Source organism: Oncorhynchus kisutch, linkage group LG30 (genome assembly GCF_002021735.2).
Source record: "Oncorhynchus kisutch isolate 150728-3 linkage group LG30, Okis_V2, whole genome shotgun sequence".
In the NCBI taxonomy this organism is placed as follows: domain Eukaryota; kingdom Metazoa; phylum Chordata; class Actinopteri; order Salmoniformes; family Salmonidae; genus Oncorhynchus; species Oncorhynchus kisutch.
This window is the reverse complement of record NC_034203.2, coordinates 1,369,176-1,390,569: the sequence shown is the minus strand read 5'-3', so window position 1 is coordinate 1,390,569 and position 21,394 is coordinate 1,369,176. Positions and strand designations below refer to the sequence as shown.

The 21,394-nt window shown below is 41.0% G+C and overlaps 1 protein-coding gene across 2 annotated transcripts in view; it reads left to right on the top strand.

Moving 5' to 3' along the window:
• Positions 1 to 6,227: 6,227 nt before the first annotated feature.
• Positions 6,228 to 21,394, top strand: part of phb2a (prohibitin 2a) — a 36,183-nt gene continuing 21,016 nt past the window's right edge. The window contains exons 1-6 of one of the 2 annotated variants that reach the window (XM_020467145.2): positions 6,228 to 6,323; positions 7,376 to 7,505; positions 19,057 to 19,141; positions 19,442 to 19,521; positions 20,350 to 20,534; positions 20,878 to 21,007. In XM_020467145.2, coding sequence (XP_020322734.1) covers positions 6,303 to 6,323; positions 7,376 to 7,505; positions 19,057 to 19,141; positions 19,442 to 19,521; positions 20,350 to 20,534; positions 20,878 to 21,007 — 631 coding nt within the window. In that variant the 5' untranslated portion in view covers positions 6,228 to 6,302. The remainder of the gene's footprint in view (positions 6,324 to 7,375; positions 7,506 to 19,056; positions 19,142 to 19,441; positions 19,522 to 20,349; positions 20,535 to 20,877; positions 21,008 to 21,394) is intronic. The other variant, XM_020467144.2, reaches the window with a different exon arrangement.

Below are 21,394 nucleotides of genomic sequence, written 5' to 3'. Positions count from 1 at the left end.
TGCGTGCAGCTATACTATGTCCCGAGCTTGTTTTCACCGGGGTTTTCCTGATTAAACTAGCTGGCTAGCTGAAGCTAGTTTTTGTCTTCTTTGCCAGAATTGATAAATACTGCAACCTCAACTCCTTTTCTAGTTATACAATCATGTAACTAGGAAATTTGCTTGAAAGAAACTTGAAAATTATTTATTGTTTTGTTGAATAGTCATGACTGGTTCAAGCTATCTGTCGTAAGACAACAGTGGCGAAGGATATCATTGCTACTTAACGCGGTCCAAGTTCAGTTTTGAGATCCATCAGCGTCATTGGCGTAGGGTTAGCTGGACATTTCTGACTAGTCTTGGAACTGTGACAACGGGCAACCTCTCCCCACTTGGCTCGATGGGCTATCTAGTGATTTTGCCAAGACAGCCAGATATGTACACAGTCTTGTACCCTTAACCTTTTTTAAACTGACTATTGTATTTGTTGATTACATCTGACTTTATTAGTATAATGAATAATCCAGGCACTGTACTGGACACTCCTACAGCCCCCGCAAGACGGGAGGGACCCACAAGCTCTGGGGGCCTATGCGCCTGTCATCAATGTCAATTTCTACAAAATATAATCAATCATTTTGACAGTAACTCTCCAAAAAGTCCGTCATAAACCTTTTTAATTTCCATATGTACTAGGAAGCTGAGTGCTTTTTTTTGAGCTTTAGGAAGGTGACTGAAAAAGTGCCTCGGGCATAGAAAAATAACTCATTTAACTGATTGAAAGTTAGGGGATATCGGAAAACAAATGTTGTAGTCAAGGCTACCATGGCGCCAATGCAATATAGTGGGGTTTACGCAGGTATTCATATTACATATTATATTATTATTATTATAGCACCGAATTCATTGACCTGGCCAAGGCTTTCGACTCTGTCAATCACCACATCCTTATCGGCAGACTCAACAGCCTTGGTTTCTCAAATGATTGCCTCGCCTGGTTTACCAACTACTTCTCTGACAGAGTTCAGTGTGTCAAATCTGAAGGCCTGTTGTCCGGGCCTCTGGCAGTCTCTATGCGGGTGCCACCGGGTTCAATTCTTGGGCCGACTCTTCTTGGGCCGACTCTATATCAATGATGTCGCTCTTACTGCTGGTGAGTCTCTGATCCACCTCTACGCAGACGACACCATTCTGTATAATGCTGGCCCTTCTTTGGACACTGTGTTAACAACCCTCCAGACGAGCTTCAATGGCATTCAACTCTCCTTCTGTTGCCTCCAACTGCTCTTAAATACAACTAAATGCATGCTCTTCAACCGATCACTGCCTGCACCTGCCCGCCCGTCCAGCATCACTACTCTGGACGGTTCTGATTAAGAATATGTGGACAACAACAAATACCTAGGTGTCTGGTTAGACTGTAAACTCTCTTTCCAGACTCACATAGAACATCTCCAATCCAAAGTAAAATCTAGAATTGGCTTCCTATTTCGCAACAAAGCATCCTTCACTCAAGCTGCCAAACATACCCTCGTAAAACTGACCATCTTACCGATCCTCGACTTTGCCGATGTCATTTACAAAATAGCCTCCAACACCCTACTCAACAAATTGGATGCAGTCTATCACAGTGCCATCCGTTTTGTCACCAAAGCCCCATTTACTACCCACCACTGTGACCTGTACGCTCTCGCTTCATACTCGTCGCCAAACCCACTGGCTCCAGGTCATCTACAAGACCCTGCTAGGTAAAGTCCAGCCTTATCTCTGCTCGCTGGTCACCATAGCTGCACCCACCCGTAGCACACGTTCCAGCAGGTATATCTCACTTGTCACTCCCAAAGCCAATTCCTCTTTGGCCGCCTCTCCTTCCAGTTCTCTGCTGCCAATGACTGGAACGAACTACAAAAATCTCTGAAACTGGAAACACTTATCTCCCTCACTAGCTTTAAGCACCAGCTGTCAGAGCAACTCACAGATCACTGCACCTGTACATAGCCCATCTATAAATAGCCAAACAACTACCTCTTCCCCTACTGTATTTGTTTATTTATTTTGCTCCTTTGCACCTCAGTATTTCTACTTTGCACACTCATCTACTGTCAAATCTACCATTCTAGTGTTTTAATTGGTATATTGTATTTACTTCGCCACCATGTTATATTTATTGCCTTTACCTCCCTTATCTCACCTCATTTGCTCACATTGTATATATACTTATATTTCTACGGTATTATTGACTGTATGTTTGTTTTACTCCATGTGTAACTCTGTGTTGTTATATGTGTCGAACTGCTTTGCTTTATCTTGGCCAGGTCGCAGTTGTAAATGAGAACTTGTTCTGAACTTGCCTACCTGGTTAAATAAAGGTGAAATAAATAAATACAATTAAAAGGTGTTCAGAAGCGCATATCAGACCGAGAGCTTCTTAGGTAGTTCTTTATGAGTTTTAGTTTAGAAAACGATCTCTCTGCAGAAGCGACAGTTACGGTAAAAACAGGTTGATTGCCGTAACAACATCAGGGAAACTGGGCAGTAGGGAGTAGTGCTTCAAATATAGCAGTTCTACAATATCTTTCATTTAGCCTCTCATTCTCCTTAATTTCTCCTCATAAACAGCACCTGAATAGCAGCTAAAAACGATAGGCTATATAGCTATAGATAGTAGGCTCCACTGCATAATGAAACAATCCCTAGTAAGCTAGTGTTTTGAGGGTGGACTGACTGTATTATTTGGAATTAATAGACTGGTTTTACGCACAACAACTCTATGCCTGCCATGGAAGTCTCCCAGTTGCTTTGAATGTTCAAAATCATAGTGTAAGAGCACTTTGAAAGCCTCAAAAGATAAGATGATCCAACTTTCAAAACCTTTTTGGCTAACAACAGCAAGCAACTAGCTAGCTGTTTAGCTTGCTAGCACATTCACTGATTTGTTTGCATACAATTAACAAGCGACCACATGTTCTTGTCAAACTATCAACAGAGTAGCTAGCAAGTAACAAGATATGTCAAATAAGTCTACAAACCACTTGAGGGCAAATAAATCAGATCTGACCATTCATACACAAGTCGCATGGCAGGAATCAGATTTGTATCTGATTTCAAACCACCATGGCTAAAATGGCAGTGACAGAGAGGGCTGCCTTGCTTCTAGCTCTTAGGGCGGGACCTCAGTGGAGAAGGTGTACAAATCACTGACAAACTAAAATGGTCCATCCAAACAGATAGTGGCTGAAGGCTGAAGAAATTTGGCTTGGCACCTAAAACCCTCACAAGCTTTTACAGATGCACAATTGAGAGCATCCTGTCGGGCTGTATCACCGCTAGGTGTGGCAACACTACCGCACGCAATCACAGGGCTCTCCAGATGGTGGTTCGGTCTGCATAACGCATCACAGGGGGCAAACTACCTACCCTCCAGGACACCTACAGCACCAAAGGTCACAGGAAGGCCAAAAAGATCAAGGACAACAACCACCTGAGCCACTGCCTGTTCACCCCACTATCATCCAGAAGGCGAGGTCAGTACAGGTGCATCAAAGCTGGGACCGAGGGACTGAAAAACAGCCAAGGCCACCAGACTGTTAAATAGCCATCACTAGCACATAGAGGCTGCTGCCTATATACACTACCGGTCAAAAGTTTTAGAACACCTACTCATTCAAGGGTTTTTCTTTATTTTTACTATTTTCTACATTGTAGAATAAAAGTGAAGACATCAAAACTATTGAAATAACACATATGGAATCATGTAGTAACTGTCACGTTCTGACCTTAGTTATTTTATTATGTCTTTGTTTTAGTATGGTCAGGGCGTGAGTTGGGTGGGTTGTCTATGTTCGTTTTTCTATGATTTGCTATTTCTATGTTTGACCTGGTATGGTTCTCAATCAGAGGCAGCTGTCTATCGTTGTCCCTGATTGAGAACCATATTTAGGTAGCCGGGTTTTCTATTGTGTTTCGTGGGTGATTATTTTCTGTTGTCTGTTGTGTGTCTGCACCAGCCAGAACGGTTTTTGGTCGTTTCTCTTTGTTATTTTGGTTATTTCCGCGTTCATTCTAATAAATATGGACACACACGACGCTGCACCTTGGTCCTCACCTTCTTCCACCAACAACGGCCGTTACAGTAACCAAAAAAGTGTTAAACAAATCAAAATATATTTTATATTTGAGATTCTTCAAATAGCCAACCTTAGCATTCTCTCAACCAGCTTCACCCGGAATGCTTTTCCAACAGTCTTTAATGAATTACCACATATGCTGAGCACTTATATGCTGCTTTTCCTTCACTCTGCGTTCCAACTCACCCCACACCATCTCAATTTGGTTGAGGTCAGGAGATTGTGGAGGTCAGGTCAATTGTTATAGCACTCCATCACTCTCCTTATTGTTCAAATTTTAATTTCGCTATACCCGCAATAACATCTGCTAAACATGTGTATGTGACCAATAAAATGTTATTTATTTGACCTACGAAGGTGGTTTGAAACACCAGCACACCTTCTCCTCCATGCTTCACGGTGGGAACCACACATGCAGAGATCATCCGTTCACCTACTCTGCATCTCACAAAGAGATGGCGGTTGGAACCAAAAATCTCAAATTTGGACTCATCAGACCAAAGGACAGATTTCTACCAGTATAATGTCCAATGCTCGTGTTCTTGGCCCAAGGAAGTCTCTTCTTCTTATTGGTGTCCTTTAGTAGGGGTTTCTTTGCAGCAATTCGACCATGAAGGTTTGATTCATACAGTCTCCTCTGAACAGTTGATGTTGATGTCAAATCAAAATCCAATTGTATTGGTCACCTACACACGGTTAGCAGATATTAATGCGAGTGTAACGAAATGCTTGTGATGTGTCTGTTACTTGAACCCTGAAGCATTTATTTTTAGGCTGCAATTTCTGAGGCTGGTAACTAATGCACTTATCCTCTGCAGCAAAATTAACTCTGGGTCTTCCTTTCCTGTGGCGGTCCTCATGAGAGGCAGTTTCATCATAGTGCTTGATGGTTTTTGCGACTGCACTTTCAAAGTTCTTGACATTTTCCAGATAGACTGACCTTCATGTCTTAAAGTAACGATTGACTGTTGTTTGTCTTTGCTTATTTGAGCTGTTCTTGTCATAATATGTAGTTGGTCTTTTACCAAATAGGGCCATCTTCTGTATACCACCGTTTGAGTCCATGACAACTGATTGGCTCAAAAGCAATAAGAAGGAAAGAAATTCCACAGGCACACCTGTTAATTGAAATGCATTCCAGGTGACGACCTCATGAAGCTGTTTGAGAGAATTCCAAGAGTGTGCAAAGCTGTCAAAGGCAAAGGGTGGCTACTTTAAAGAATCGGTTTAACACTTTTTTTCAATACTACATGATTCCATATGTGCTATTTCATAGTTTTGATGTCATCACTATTATTCTACAATGTAGAAAATAGTAAAAATAAAGAAAAAAACTTGAATGAGTAGGTGTTCTAAAACCTTTGACCGGTAGTGTACATAGACTTGAAATCACTGGCCACTTTAATAAATGGAACACTAGTCACTTTAATAATGTTTTCATATCTTGCATTACTAATCTCATATGTATATACTGTATTCTATACTATTCTACTGTATCTTAGTCTATGCCGCTCTGACATTGCTAGTCCATATGTTTATATATTCTTAATTCTATTCCTTTACTTAGATTTGTGTGAATTGGGTATATGTTGTGAAATTGTTAGATATTACTGCACTGTCAGAGCAAGAAACACAATTTCGCTACACCCGTAATAACATCTGCTAAACACGTGTTTGTGAGGAATAAAATTTGATTTGACCTATGAAGGTGGATTGAAATGTATTTAGAAATATGTGATTGCATGTGCTTTTTGGCTGTTCAGACTGCAGGAAAAAGATCAGATTCAATTCAGCTATATACGGAACACTTGAGTTACTTCAAACTGCCAGTGTGAACAAGGCTTTAGAGACTCATAAGGGGCCAATAGACCATGTAGGGACTGGATACATTTGAGTCACATTTATGTGCAATGTGTAAAATGTAATTGTCTACAGTGAATTCAACTTCTGTACATTTCAGAACGAGACCATTGCTTTACCTCCGTTTTGTAATAATTGTACAATTTCAGCATACTGAATTGCATCATACTGGAATCTGTGCATTTTGAGCTTCTGTTTGCAGCAGCAGGTGTGTTTAGCTCGCTGAAATAAATAAAGCCTACATTTTTCAATTATGCTCCACCCACAGGAAGTGCTACTTTCAACACACGTGACCTTCGATTCACTTCAAGTTACGCTTTCCAACAAGAACAAAGCATGGCGAATAAAGAGCCCGGTGTAAGTTGCAACCGTCATTTTTAAGCAGCTAGCGAATACAATAGCTACATTATTTGTGTAATTAACTTGGTCTTGTGCAATAATTAATATAAACGGAACGCCGTAGAAGCAACCATGTTCGCCAGCTATGCAACCTAACATTAGCTTTTGAATGAGAATGATAGCTGACTGATAGCTGACTTAACTAGCAAGATAGACAGCGGTTTGCGAGGTAGACCATTCATATAGATAGGAACTATATTATCCTGCCTGAGACCGATGGTGCTAGTATACTGCACGCTCGAGCTTATCAGTTTGAGAATCATTGCTAGTTAACGTTACCAACGTTAGTCCACACCCACTTGTTTTGTAATTGTCCATTATGAAAGGATGAAGTTGAAGGTTGCCACGAAGATCTCATGACACTAGTCTGATTAATCAGGCTGTAAAAAATCGTTACAGCCTGAGACGCAAATATATTACACGGTTGTCAAAACGTCACCCCAGGGTAATGCTTACATGAAACACAGCCATTTCTAAAATTCCCGTATGGTGAATTTGAACCATTTTCCTGTTTGCCATCAAGGTTTTATGGGTATTATGATTCAAACTGTGGTATTCTATATGGTTTTACCAAGGTAAAATTGGTTTTATATTCTGCCCTGATTCCGGATATACCACTTTCATTGTCAATAATTGAATATCAAAGATAACTTTACGTCTGTGCCTAACTCGGGTAAAGAATAACCTCTTGTGGATATGTTGTCAAATTTCGAGTAGCAAAAGGAAAAACCCCGCTAACGTTACCGGTATCGTAAGTTTAAATGTCATTCAGCATTGTGGCTTGTAAGGAAAAGTTTGCACACAAATTATTAATCAGACCATCATAACAATATCTACAGATTTTGCTAGTAGTAGATGTTACACAATTTATTTTGAAGTCTGCTCCATTATGTGATAACCACATGCTCTTAAAGTCCAGCTAGCTACCACTGTGACTGATGTAATCTCTGTCTGACTGTCCTGTAACTGCCATTGTTTGAGCTTTCTCTTTTCTCTCCCTCATTTTACAGGGTTTGCTAGGGCAGTTGAGGCAGATGGCTAGCAGAATGGGCTCTGGTCCAAGGGGTGCAGGTCTTGGGTTCAAGCTGCTTATAGGGGCAGGAGCACTTGCCTATGGAGTCAAGGAAGCCACATACACAGGTAAAGGACAAGACATACTATTAGAGCCTGACCAATTTATCGGTTAGCCTTTCACAGATGTCTATTTGTATCGATTATTCCACCGATCGTGCCGATAGAATGAACAAATACGCCTGCAACTTAAATGTGTTAATGTTCTAAAATGTTCAATGGTTGCCTGAAGAGGGTGCGCTACGTGAGCTGCTCATTGAATATCATTCAGTCCTGTGTTATAATGGGAGAAAGTATGGTGGTTCGATGTTGAGTGGCCTGCACTGCCAGAACATTTGAAATAATCAAAAGTACATTTCACCGAGCAAGCAGGCCTGTCCTTATCACGTCCTCACTTAGCTAGTTAACATTAACTGGCTAGTTAACCCTTGTAAATCTAGCCAACTAGCTAGCAATCCTTTGCTGATATGCTAACAGCTGTTAATATATGCGCCAGCCCAGCACTAGCTAACTCGTCTTTTGACTTAATACAAAAATAACACTTACTGTCTGGGCTTGTCGGTTTAGTTAGCTTTCCGAAATATGCAATCTACAAAAAGCAAGACAGTTGGTGCAGTTCCTTTAGTCCATGTGCTTGCCTTCATGATAAGGTTGTTGTAACTAGCCAGCTACTGTTGACGAACCCCATTCCGTACAGCTTCAATGAAAACAAATGGGACTGATGCCAACAGTTGCTACAATCTGGGGTGTGAACTACGTTTCTATTCTAGCGTTGATTGACATGGTAATAGCCCGATGAGTATTGGGGGAAAGTATAAAAATACTGACCACTCTGACGCTGTACGTTAAATTGTGACGTGTCATGACGTAACGTACAGCATGCATAATGCCACTTATTCTGTTGTACAGCCTTTTTCCACCAGGTGTAGCGCTTCTCTCGCAGATTAAAAACAAGAAGGGGATAGTGATCGGGTAACGGGGGATACCTAGTCAATTGTACAACTGAATGCATTCGTTTTTTGCATCGAGACATGACTCTCAAAAGCCGCACCACACGCTGTTTACTTCTGAAGATCACTTTAGCGCCACCCTAAAAACCTTATTCAAATTCAACTCAAACCTTTAAATGGGTATGTAATGACACATATAAACTCTTTAGTGTTTTATTTACATTTTAGAGGTGATCAGATCAGGTATAAAAAGCAGTTTGCCCACACAGCTTATCTCCCCCTAACACGCTGTAGGTTACGCTTACCCACCCGCCATTTTTAAAAAGACCAGATGGAGCTCATTTTCTTCAATCATGCAAAGACGAGCAGCATGAAGGTCTCGTCATTGATTTTGCTGGAAAGGGTAGAGATTGTGGTACTCAACTGTACTACAGTTGACCTGGAAGTATTAAGTATTATGGTCAATTGTACGTTACAACGCAATGTACAAAAGGGCGTCAGCTTTTCTTTAGCTTGCTAAATTAATATGCGTGTTATTAAAACCAGTGCAAGTGTTTGCCTGCATACATTTTTTATTTATTAATCAGTGCATGGAATTTGCAGTTGAGAGAGATATATAGCCAATACTTTTTGTATTGAGTAACAGTGTAATATTCATAGGGTTTGGATAAGTAATGAACCGCTAACTTATGAGAGCTCTTGTGGCTGTGCCATCAAGTGGAAACAAAGTCAAAATTGTCTATTGTAAAGTTGGCTTCACTTAAGTTTAGGCATAAGGTTAGCACTGTGGTTAGGGTTATGTTTAAAATGAAATTTTAAGAAGAGACATATTTTTAAGTGGGCCGGGATTATGACTTTGTTTGTAACTAGTGATGACAGTGATTGTTTGCATGACCTTTGACTGTAGTAAAGCACTGTAGTGAATGTTCTCAATACAAATAGTGACGCTTAGTGCTAACATTATGAACTGCATGTTACTGCAATACATATAGGTATATGGGGAATTTCTGAACAGCATGTGTCAGCACACCCCCGCTGCTTTTTTATTTGTGCTTTTGTTGCTTCAGGATGCTCACGTCTGCATAGCCCTTACTTATTCACTGTCCTAGACAAAGCGTGAACTCGTAGCTAAGAAGGTCAAATAAATAAGTGTTCTTTTTGTATTGTTCAATTAAAGAAAGAAATGCATAAACTACAATCAAAATGTAAAATAAAAACAAATGATAACCCTTAACAATAACATAGTGATACGAACAAGACTTGACAGACACCGGTTGGCTTGTGTATTTTGAAGGAATCAGTTTATACAGTGCATTCTGAAAGTATTCAGACCCCTTCCACATTTTGTAATGTTACATCCTTATTCTAAAATTGATTACATTTTGTTTTTTTCCATCAGTATGCACACTACCATAATGGCAAAGCGAAAACTGTAAAAAAAAAAAAAATGTTTTCAAATGTATTAAAGGTAAAAACGGATACCATTTACATAAATATTCAGACCCTTTGCTATGAGACTGGAAATTGAGATTAGGTGCATCCTGTTTCCATTGATCATCCTTGAGATATTTTTACATGATTGGAGTCCACCTGTGTTAAATTGAATTAATTGGACCTCATTTCAAAATGCACACAACTGTCTATGTAAGGTCCCACAGTTGACAGTGCATGTCAGAGCAAGAACCAAGCCGTGAGGTCGCAGGAATTGTTCGTAGAGCTCCGAGACAGGAATGTTGTCGAGGCACAGATCTGGGGAAGGACACAAAAAATGTCTGCAGCTTTGAAGGTCCCCAAGAACACAGTGGCTTCCATCATTCTTAAATGGAATAAGTTTGGAACCACCAAGACCTTTCCTAGAGCTGGCCGCCCGGCCAAACTGAGCAATCGGGGGAGAAGGTCCTTGGCCACGGAGGTGACCAAGAACCCAATGGTCACTCTGAAAGAGCTCCAGAGTTCCTCTTTAGAGATGGTCTCCCATCTCTGCAGCATTTCACCAATCAGGCCTTTATGGTAGTGGCCAGGTGGAAGTCACTCCTCAGTAAAAGGAAAGATGAACAGAGCAAAGTACAGCAAGATCCTTCATTTAAAATAAAATAAAAAGACCTGCTCCAAAGCGCTCAGGACCTCAGACTGGGGCGAAGGTTCACCTTCTAGCAGGACTACGATCCAAAGCACACAGCCAAGACAACGCAGGAGTGACTTCGGGACAAGTCTCTGAATGTCCTTGAGCGGCCCAGCCAGAGCCCGGGCTTGTACCTGATCGAACATCCAAACCGACAGAGCAGGAGAGAATCTGCAGAGAAGAATGGGAGAAACTCCTCATATACAGGTGTGTGAAGCTTATAGCGTCATACCCAAGACGATTTGAGGCTGTAATCACTGCCAAATGTGCTTCAACAAGGTACTGAGCAAAGGGTCTGAATACTTAGGTAAATGTGACATTAGACAATTTTATGTTCTTCCCAGACAGCTACCCGAGGTCCTTCGTCTGCTGAGCAATATCTTTCTAGCATTGTATTTTTTTGTGTGTGTTTAGAGTACCATTCAAAAGTTTGGATGAACCTACTCATTCAAGTGGTTTTCTATATTTTTACCATTTTCTACATGGTAGATTAATGGTGAAGACATCACAACTATGAAATAACACATGTAATCATGTAGTAACCAAAAAAGTGTTAAACAAATCAAAATATATTTTAGATTTGTCCAAGTAGCCACCCTTTGACAGCTTTGCACAGTCTTGGGATCCTCTCAACCAGCTTCACCTGGAATACTTTTCCAACAGTCTTGAAGGAGTTCCCACATGCTGGGCACTTGTTGGCTGCTTTTCCTTCACTCTGCTGTCCAACTCATCCCAAACCATCTCAATTTGGTTGGCGTCGGGGGATTGTGGAGACCAGGTCATCTGATGTAGTACTTCATCACTTTCCTTCTTGATCAAATAGCCCTTACACTGCCTGGGGGGGTGTTTGGTCATTGTCCTGTTGAAAAACAAATTTATAGTCCCACTAAGCGCAAACCAAATGCAGCCTTCAGAATGCTGTGGTAGGCATGCTGGTTAAGTGTGCCTTGAATTTTTAATAAATCACAGACCGTGTCACCAGCGACGCACCATCACAGCTCCTCCATGCTTCATGGTGGGAACCACACAGTCGGAGGTCACCCGTTCACCTACTCTGCAGCTCTCAAAGACATGGCAGTTGGAACCAAAAATCTCAAATTTGGACTCATCTGACCCAAGACATTTCCATTGCTTGTTTCTTCACCCAAGCAAGTCTCTTCTTATTATTGGTCTCCTTTAGTGGTTTCTTTGCAGCAATTCGACCATGACTGTTTCACGCAGTCTCCTCTGAACAGTTGGCATTAAGATGTCTTATTTGAACTCTGTAGCAATTTTTGACAGTAATCTGAGGCTGGTAACTCTAATGAACTTATCCTCTGCAGCAAAGGTAACTCTGGGTCTTCCTTTACTGTGGGGGTCCTCGTGAGGTCCAGTTTCATCATTGCGCTTGGTTTTTGCAAATGCACTTGACGAAACGTTATGTCTTGACATGTTCTGGATTGACTGACCTTTCTTAAAGTAATGGACTGTCATTTATCTTTGATTTTTTTGAGCTGTTCTTGCCATAATATGGACTTTGCCCTATTTGGTAAAAGACCGTCTTCTATATACCACCTTACCTTGTCACAACACAACTGATTGGCTCAAACGCATTAAGAAGGAAATAAATTCCACAAATTATCTTTTTAAAAGGCACACCTGTTAATTGAAATACATTCCAGTTGACTACCTCATGAAGCTGGTTGAGAGAAAGCGTAAAGCTGTCAAGGCAAAGGGTGGCTACTTTTTTTTTGTTTTAATTAGGGCCGATTTTCAAGTTTTCATAACCATCGGTAATCAGCCTTTATGGACGCCGATTTACATTACGAGGAGACCTGCTTGGCAGGCTGACAACCTGTTGTGGGTGCAGCATCAAAAGGACCTTCTGGCTGCAAGGAGCCAAAGTAAGTTTAATGGTAACTTATCTTAAACAATCTTCACATAACTAGTGGTTAACTACACGTGGTTGATATTACTAGGTTAACTAGCTTGTCCTGCATTGCATATAATCAATGCGGTGCCTACATCAACTTGATGATTTAACAAAAGCGCATTCTTTAAAAAAGCACCATCGTTGCAATGTACCTAACCATAAACATCAATGCGTTACCTAAAATCAATACAAGTTAATTTTTTAAAACCAGCATAAAAATGTCACTACACCAGCAATAATAGGTGCCGCACACTTGAGTAAATATGGATCCAGATTGTCAGCGCCTAATTTCTTATCTATTGCAGATAAGACATCTTCTGACTTTGTGAAAATGTAAAAAACGGCTTACTGCTTTCCACATCAGCTAAAGGCCGAGGGGCTAAAACAATATACCAGTCAGGATCATGTTGGTAATTTTTTCTTTCAAAAAGTTAACTGGCAGAAATAAAAATGCTCTTTAAAAACATCACAAATTTCAGCTCGGTCACTGAGCCCAGATTCCGATGTATTTTACTTCGGCAGGGAAGTCAGTTTCCTCGTTTTAAGTGAGTTGACAGTTTTCCAGAATTTATCGGGTTCACCAGCAGACTGTTATAGCATCAAGGAAATACCTAGATTTTGCCTTTTTTATTCCCCCGGTCCATTTATTTCTCAATTGCCAAAAAAGCAGCCAATCACCAGTTTTCCTCGCCAAGGCCCATGCTTGATTATTTGGCAGAAAAATGATTTTCAAATCACAGCTAAAACTGGGTCCATTATGCAGTTTACGGATAAAAGCTCTTGAGTAATAAAGGTCATGGATAAAGGCTTGCTCTGAGAAGTGTTTATAGTTTCTCTTAAGAATTATACGTGGGTCATTTTTTTTTTTTTTTTTTTTGCCTAGTATCTCTGATATATGCAATAGGGCAGTGGTCACTGATGTCATTAGCAAATAACCCACTAGCTATATATTTGTGCGGTGTATTTGTTAAGATAAGGTCTATTAATGTACATTTTTGGGGGTCTTTTGGATTAGGACTGGTAGGTATAGTTGAGTAAGATTTATTTAGTTACAAATGTCTTAATTTAAACGATGCTGGCATGAGCCAATCCAGATTGAGATCTCTTATAATCAATAATTCAGAGTTTACATAAGACATTAACTCAAACAATTTGCTTAGTGCAGATACCAGAGCTGAGGGTGGGCGATAAGCTCCCACTAGCGTTAATAGTGCATTATGACCAAGGACCACATTTAGAACTAAGCATTCATACTGTTTCAGAACAGAAGTTGAAATGGACTCCGGGACATCTAGATTGCATTTAACATATATGGAAATACCACCTCTACCCACTCTGTCTGCTCTGTAGATATTGTAACCATCTAACAGAACATCTGAGTCTAGAACAGACACAGAGCCAGGATTCAGATCTAATCATGTCAGCATGTGATTGTGAGACCAGTATTTCAATCAAATCTAGCTTTTGGATCAAGCTTCTAGCATTCAAATGAAAAAAATCAGAGGCCACTATTTCAAGAGCTCATATTAGATGAGCGACACTTCCTTGTGTAACTACTGACAGGCCTGAGTTGGATGGAAATAAGATTACTTCTAACAATACCCCTCTGCCTGTGTTAACCTGCACGCCACACACTAGTAGACAACAACAACCCTGTTGACAATACCCATTCCTTCCTACTCATTTTTAATATTGGGATTTAGTTTAATGTAAAAGGATGACCAATTATTTTAGGATCTTATAGGCCTACTCCAATAGAGAATCTAGGCACATTTTATTTAGCTCTATAATTCTTTATCCTAGCCCTACAATAGATCTCTACCTATAAAGTTTTCTTAAAGCTAATCGTCTCATTCACATCCGTGAACAAGTGCCGCACTACATAACAGCTTTTAAGTCATTAATATACCTGATCTCTACATTTAGCCATATGTCAAACAAAAAACTACCGTGGTATTGCTAATGTACTACCTGTGCAATCCTCTTCAAATTTAATAAACAGCCAAAGGATGAAGGTCAGCCGGCTGACGACACCGCTCGCGTGTCTGAGCATTGCAAAATAAATATAGAAATCTGTTATTCAATTCATGCTCTCGCATGCAAACGAGTGTGTTGCCAAGGGCTAAAATAGAAGTCAGTTCTATTTCTGACGCAGATCTCGCTGCAAGTCCTGCCTCTCCCATCTCATTGGTTTATAGAAGCAGGTACCCACGTGCCATCTCCTCATTGGTTATACCCACGTGGGTGACAAAGACGACCGATGTTAGTGGCGGTAATGCAACTAATTTATGAAAGTTGCCAATCGCATTATAAAGTCAGGAAGGAGGAGAGATGACTAGAAACAACTCGGTTGACCGTTTTATGTGTGGATTAATTGTCGTATTAGAGGACCTTGTGCATTTCAGGTAAAATAACTCCATGTTTATCCCAGGACAAATTTGCTAGCAACAGCAAGCTAGCTAAATGGGACAAATAAGCTACCAAGTGCAAGTTAAATTGCCATACATGCTTAATGCTTTTCAACCTGTCCCCAAATTAATATAACTGGTTCAGATTATGTTTTGATATTTTAACCTGCGTGTCGTGATCGCATTTGGTGTGGGGGGAACAAAATACATTTATGCACTCGCGCAGCCGGTTTGGGTTCCGTGTTACGGTCGCACATTTTGGGGATATTCAGAGGTGGAAACTTTCCATGGGAATTAACGGGAGTATTTGCAAATTAATACCATTTTAATGCTTGGATGTGCACTTTGCCAGACTGCCAAGAACCTTGCCGTGAGACGCGGTAGTGATGACACCATATGCCTTGTTGATCTCTGCACCAGACAGGATGCGCTTTCCAGTGTACTTGGGGTCCACAATGTATGCTGAGGCATGTATGGGCTTCAGGCAGAAGTCTTCATGCTTTTGATGCATTTCAGAACTGCCATTTCCTCTGCTTGGGGCAACAGTGAAGTGGGCAGGGCAGTACGGATTTCTTCTCTTACATCTGCAAGCAGAGTCTGAACATCAGATAGGATGGCATTCATTCCCTCAATCTCTGCAATGGCTACTGCTGTAGGTTTCAGGCTGCTTACCACACTCTCCTTAAATACATCATCCAGGAAGATCCTCTTGATGGGGCTGTCCATATCGGCAGACTGTGATATGGCCATTTCTTGGAGAGACTCCTTCCCCTCCAGGAGACTGTCAAACATGACAACACCACCCCAACAGGTGTTGCTGGGCAGCTTCAATGTAGTGCTCTTATTCTTCTCACTTTGCTTGGTGAGGTAGATTGCTGCTATAACTTGATGACCCTTCACATACCTAACCATTTCCTTGGCTCTCTTGTAGAGTGTATCCATTGTTTTACTCATGCAATAGCACCACAGCCAATGGGTGTGATGTGAGGGTTGTCCTCCAATTTAGACCAATCAGCCTTCATGTTCTCAGCATTTTCTGTCACCAGTGCAAATACCTTCTATGGTCAGCTCATCTGCAAAGTAGAGACCGGTGTGTCTTCTTCCTTGTGTCTGTGCTCTTGTAGAATACTGGTTGAGGGGTGGAGAGGTAGTGTAATTATTCCTTGCCCACAAACAAGCATTTGACCACCCATCAAAGATGATTACAATTCAGTCTGACCTTCAAGTGAAGGTCAAGCAACTCGGCATCCAGCAAATTAGTAGATAAAGCATATCTGGTTTGAGGTGTGTATGCTGGGCAAAGAACATTGAGTAATCTCTTCCAATACACATTGCCTGTGAGCATCAGGCGAACCAGTTGCATACACAGCTCGAGCAAGACATTCATCAGCATTTCTCTGACTACGTTCCTCCATTGTGTCAAACGTCTGATTCCAGGAGGACCATGAGCTGTTGCTATCGATAAGGTGTCTTCATAACTTTCACCTCAAGTAGAAGTAGAGGGACTTTTGTCAGAGGCTGCTTGTTGTGAGCGTTAAAAGACAGTCAATCAACGAAACAGCGGGCAAATCATTGGTACACAATGTCATGACTTGTTGTCTTCAAATCGGTTTCTTTCAGTCAATACGTCCTGCGAAATGGCCCATCAGGTTTGATTGTGTTAAAAACAAACCAGTTGATTGCAGTGAAACCAAAACATGACTGGAAAAGTCACGTTCTGTGTGGGTTATTTACCTGGAATGTGTTGTCAAATGGAATGTGACGGAATTCTCGACACAAGCAGTTCACAAAATGTTTTGTGTTGGGCTATAAAAACGGATTTGATCAAACAAAAGATCATTCATTGTGCAACAATGAGCATTGGAATTACAAACAGACGAAGATCGTCAAAGGTAACCAATTTATTTTAATGCAGTTTGATTATGTTACGCCTATGCTGGTTAAAATAGTTTTTTTATGGGGCCCTATGCTCAGATAATCGCATCGTATTCTTTCGCATTAAATCCTTTTTTAAATCTGACAACGCAGTTGGATTAGCAAGATTCTATGCTTTCGATACATGTGAGACACTTGCATGAAAATACATGTTTAATATGACTATTTATGTAGCGATCACCGTATGTTGTGGAATTTCAGCCCGCTAGCGGAGAGGTGCGCAGAGTTTAAGGGAACTTTATGCACTTGGCCAGATGATTCTGCATCTTTGTTGCATTCTTCACATATGATTTAGCACAGTATTTTTGCAAATGTACATAGCTTTTCCTTCTACATGCCACAGTACCCATGGCATTTTCCTATATATATATATTTTTTTTTAAGTACAATTCCATGTACAGATAAATATGTAAAATCTCTGACTGAGGCCGCTATGTAAGCTTATTAAGGCTGCAGGGGCAGTATTGCTGCCCCTGCCTGCTCAGTCCCAGTTGCTAATATATGCATATTAGTATTGGATAAAAAACACTGAAGTTTCTAAAACTATTTGAATTATGTCTGAGTATAACATAACTCATGGCAGGCAAAAACCTGAGAAGAAATCCAAACAGGAAGTGGGAAATCTGAGGATGGTTGATTTTCCACTCAACCAATATCCCACTGTGTATTCAATAGGGGTTATGTTACACTTCCTAAGGCTTCCACTAGATGTCAACTGTCTTTAGAAACTTGTTTGAGGATTCTACTGTGAAGGGGGAGAGAATGAGAGAAGATTGAGTCACAGGTCTGCCAGCAGTCATGCGCATTTCACATGAGAGCTAGCTGCGTTCCTTTGCTTTTCTGAAGACAAAGAAATTCTCAGGTTGGAATATTATTGAAGTTATGTTATAAACATCCTAAAGATTGATTCCATACATCGTTTTATCATACCGTAGTGTCTTTTAAGGGAGTCCACTGTAGTTTTCAAGCTTATTTTCCGCTCGTATTTCTTTCATTTTATTACTGTAATCCATTCCTGTTTAAGGCCTCAACCTCCCTCAGTAGCCAGGCATTAGATTCAGCTTTTTTTAACTGCTCACTTATGCTTGTAAGCAATGATTTATCTTCTGGGGACGCGGTTATGAAGACAGCGGCTTCCTTTCAGTTTCACTCGCAGAGCTCGAGGAAAGGTCTTGTTCTCTTCGATGTATCTGATTCTTTTTGAGCATATCAAAATGGTGATCAATAAATAAAGGTTCTCTATATTATCCAGAATGTTTGTTTCAGTTATCATCAAATCCTCAATTTTTATGATAATTCATGGAACAATCTGTGCCTGCCACGTCATCAACCCTCAATCGTCTTGAGACTTCTCCTTAGCAGCAGATTCATTTAAATAGTTGTAAAACGAGTTCTCTAAACTCAAATATTTGGTCACATGATTAATTTTGTGTATGGTTTCCTAGAAAAAAGGGTTGGCTCAACTTACCATACTCTCCCCAAATCAAAGTTATGTGACAATAGTTAAAACGTGATAGCTGCAAGACCAAGTTTAGCCTCTCACTTCAATGCTTGAAGTTGTTGCGTAAATCAACCGTATATTGCGTTTTTATTTAACTAGGCATGTCAGTTAAACACATTCTTATTTACAATGACTGCCTACACCGGCCAAACCTGGACGAAGCTGGGCCAATTGTGTGCTACCCTATGGGACTCGCGATCACAGCCGGTTGTGATACAGCCTGGAATCGAACCAAGGTGTCTGTAGTGATGCCTCAAGCACTGCGCTGCAGTGCCTTAAACTGCTGCGCCACTCGGGAGCCCGTGCTGACAATTTTTTTTAATGGTTAATGGACTACCTTTTAGCTGGGATAGCTTTGTAAATTAAAGGAGAATTGGGGGAGGTTGACCTTACTGCTTGACAGACTAGAGCCAACACTGCGCTACAAGGACCCAAGGGCTCTTTCTCAATTAGTCTCAACTCGATTCCTATCTCCTTTACTCACCCACCTCATACATTGGGGGGAAAGGTTCAAAAGTAGTTATTGGATGTTCTCACGTGCGACTTAGAAGTGATCGGACGAGAGTAGAGGAAAGCGCAGTGTTGTCTGTTTGTCAAACAGTACGGCCCCCTCCCCCTAATCAACCTTAATTCACACGGCTATCCCGGGGGGTTGTCAGACATTTTCTATTAACGCTATTGTATCGGTGGTCCTCATTACCATGGGATGCAAATGACCCCTGGATCATGTTTTGACGCGTCATTGCTAAACTGTACTGCAACTGGTTTTAAATGAGTTCCTTTTCTCCTCAGTGGAAGGTGGTCAGAGGGCCATCATCTTCAACAGGATTGGTGGGATGCAGATGGACACGGTACTCGCTGAGGGGCTCCATATTAGGTAGATGTCCTTCGTTATCACTCACCTTTTTGACCTTGACTGGCAGGGCAGTGCGTTGTCGTGTTCATTAGGCTCATAATGGAGGAAAACTGCAATAGGTAGGGACTACCTGCACATGTCCAATAAGAAACTCATGTTCGTTTTCCTTTTGCGAAATGTTTTGTTTTCGGTTGTGTGCCCTAATGAACACGAACGACCCTGAACTGTTTTCACAGCGGGGGATGAGGGTGATCCATGTCTTTGGTGGACTGTTTAAACAAGGCTATATTCATTGTCCTCACCCTACATTCTTGTTGACAGGATACCATGGTTCCAGTACCCTGTCATCTATGACATAAGGGCGAGACCAAGAAAGATATCGTCCCTAACCGGAAGCAAAGGTGATTGATTGGACACGTGTTTCTGAACATTTAATCCTGATCAAAATTATCCTTTGTCTTGGGATAAAATAAAACCTCTTGTTGCATATGAGATGCTTTTTAGTTTATGGAACACATCTAGGAACAAACTGTACTTTATTTTTGAAAAAATTAAATAAAATTGTGATTTGATTGACTCCACAACAGCACTTCAGTCAGTGGCCTGGGCCATTCTAAACTGTTGTATATTTGTGGAGAATGACATTCACCAAAACTAGATTCACATTTACTGAATTGTAACAAGGTCCATTATTCCTGCTGTTGCTATTGCAACACATTGATTCCATGGCAGGATGGATTTAATGGACTGATTTTTTTTTTTTATTATTGCTGTTCGTACAGAATGTATTCATAACATTATCCTGCCTCCTGGCTGCAGTGAGACGAGTGGAAAATATTGGATAAAGAACATTTTCATAGAGAAGGAAAGAAAGACTGGCAAACAGTGAATGGAGGCTATGTTAAAGGACCACTGATATTTACAGCCATTTTAGCCTAGTGGTTAAGAGCGTTTAACCAATTACCAAAAGGTTGATGGTTTGAATCCCTGAGCCGGCACGATGGACAATCTGCTGTTCTGCCTTAGAGCAATGCAGTTAACCCCCAAAAACAACTGCACCCCGGGTGCGGATGACATGGACGTTGATTAAGGCCATGCCTCTCTGATTCAGAGGGGTGGAGTTAAATGCAGACGACACATTTCGGTTTAATCCTTTCTCCTATTGAGTCTTGAATATCACCTAAAATGGCTCCGACTCTCTCTTCCTTATTGTCTCTGTCCCGGTACAGACCTGCAGATGGTGAACATCGCCCTGCGTGTGCTGTCCCGTCCTGTGGCCTCCAACCTGCCTGCCATGTACCAGCAGCTTGGCAAGGATTACGATGAGAAGGTGCTGCCATCCATCGTCAATGAGGTGTTGAAGAGTGTGGTGGCCAAGTTCAACGCCTCGCAGCTCATCACACAGAGAGCTCAGGTATACAGGAAGGGGTGCTTTTGGGAATGCTGTTTCTCTTAAAGTGCTATGGTAAAGTTGTAGTTGCTACATTAGACTTTTGTGTTATTGGTATGCACTTTATCACCTTTCATTTTGTTAAATCATTTTTTTTGTTAGATTTGAGTCAAGAACTTTTCTGCGTTATACAAACATTTACACTACATTTGTCCTGGCTCCATGCACCTGCAGCTTACTGAATGTACTTTAATGAATTGAGCTCAGTAATGGCCTTCTCAATTGGAACAGGTTTTTATAGTTTTCCAATCTAAATGCATTTTAGAATGATGGACCAATGGCAATAAAATGGTTCTTCTGTCGTTAGGTGTCCCTGATGATTCGGCGGGAGCTCTTTGAACGGGCCAAGGACTTCAACATCATCCTGGACGATGTGGCCATCACCGAGCTGAGCTTCAGCAGGGAGTACACTGCCGCGGTGGAAGCAAAGCAAGTCGGTGAGGAGGCTCATACCCTTGCTATTGCATATATAGTACACTACCTTTTTACCAGAACTCTATGGGATTTTTCAAATACTAAAAACTACATTCTGGTATTTGAAAAACTGAATTGGGCCCCCACTGTTTTTGTATACAGCCTATGAATGGGACTGGGGAAATGTAACCACTCAAATTCATAGACTGCACTCTAGAGTGGTGAAAAAAACATATCCGGAACAAAGAATAACTAAAAAATATTAACTTGCCGTTTCAAAGCTTATCTAATGCAATTCTGCCATGGAGTTGAAAGAAAATGTTGCAGTTTCAAGCCAGTTTCCTGAAATTCTATACATTCAAGCTACACGGCAAAAATGTATTTTTCAGGAAAGCTAATTTCCTACAATT